The following is a 325-nucleotide window of genomic DNA, read 5'->3' as shown; positions in this document are numbered from 1 at the left end:
CGGCGTTGGCACCGGCGAACCATGGCTGGGATTTTCTATTTCGCCCTCTTTTCGTCTCTCTTTGGGATTTGCGACGCTGTCACCGGTTCCAGGGTGTACCCCGCGAATGAAGGTAAGAGCCGGGCGGTCCTTCTGCGGTCTCGGGCGGAGCGGTGCATCTGCGGGCGAACGATCCCCGGGAGCGCGAGGCCGGAGCGTGTGAGGGGATCCTGGTGTGAGCGGCGCACCCCTACTCCGGAGAAGGGGGCCAGAACGAAGGGATCCGCGAGGGGGGTGGCGGGAAGCCGTCGGGCAGCCTGGCCCGGGAGGTGACCGTGCATTCGGC

The 325-nt window shown here is 67.1% G+C and overlaps 1 protein-coding gene across 1 annotated transcript in view; it reads left to right on the top strand.

The window, feature by feature from the left end:
- Nucleotides 1-21: 21 nt before the first annotated feature.
- Nucleotides 22-325, top strand: part of EPHA4 (EPH receptor A4) — a 152,874-nt gene continuing 152,570 nt past the window's right edge. Inside the window, exon 1 of the mRNA XM_077748712.1 lies at nt 22-112. Within this exon, the coding sequence (XP_077604838.1) occupies nt 22-112 (91 nt within the window). The remainder of the gene's footprint in view (nt 113-325) is intronic.

This window comes from Crocuta crocuta, unplaced genomic scaffold, assembly GCF_008692635.1.
Source record: "Crocuta crocuta isolate KB4526 unplaced genomic scaffold, BGI_CrCroc_1.0 scaffold229, whole genome shotgun sequence".
Lineage (NCBI taxonomy): Eukaryota > Metazoa > Chordata > Mammalia > Carnivora > Hyaenidae > Crocuta > Crocuta crocuta.
Note: the sequence above shows the minus strand (reverse complement) of the source record. Positions and strands in the feature narration are given on the sequence as shown.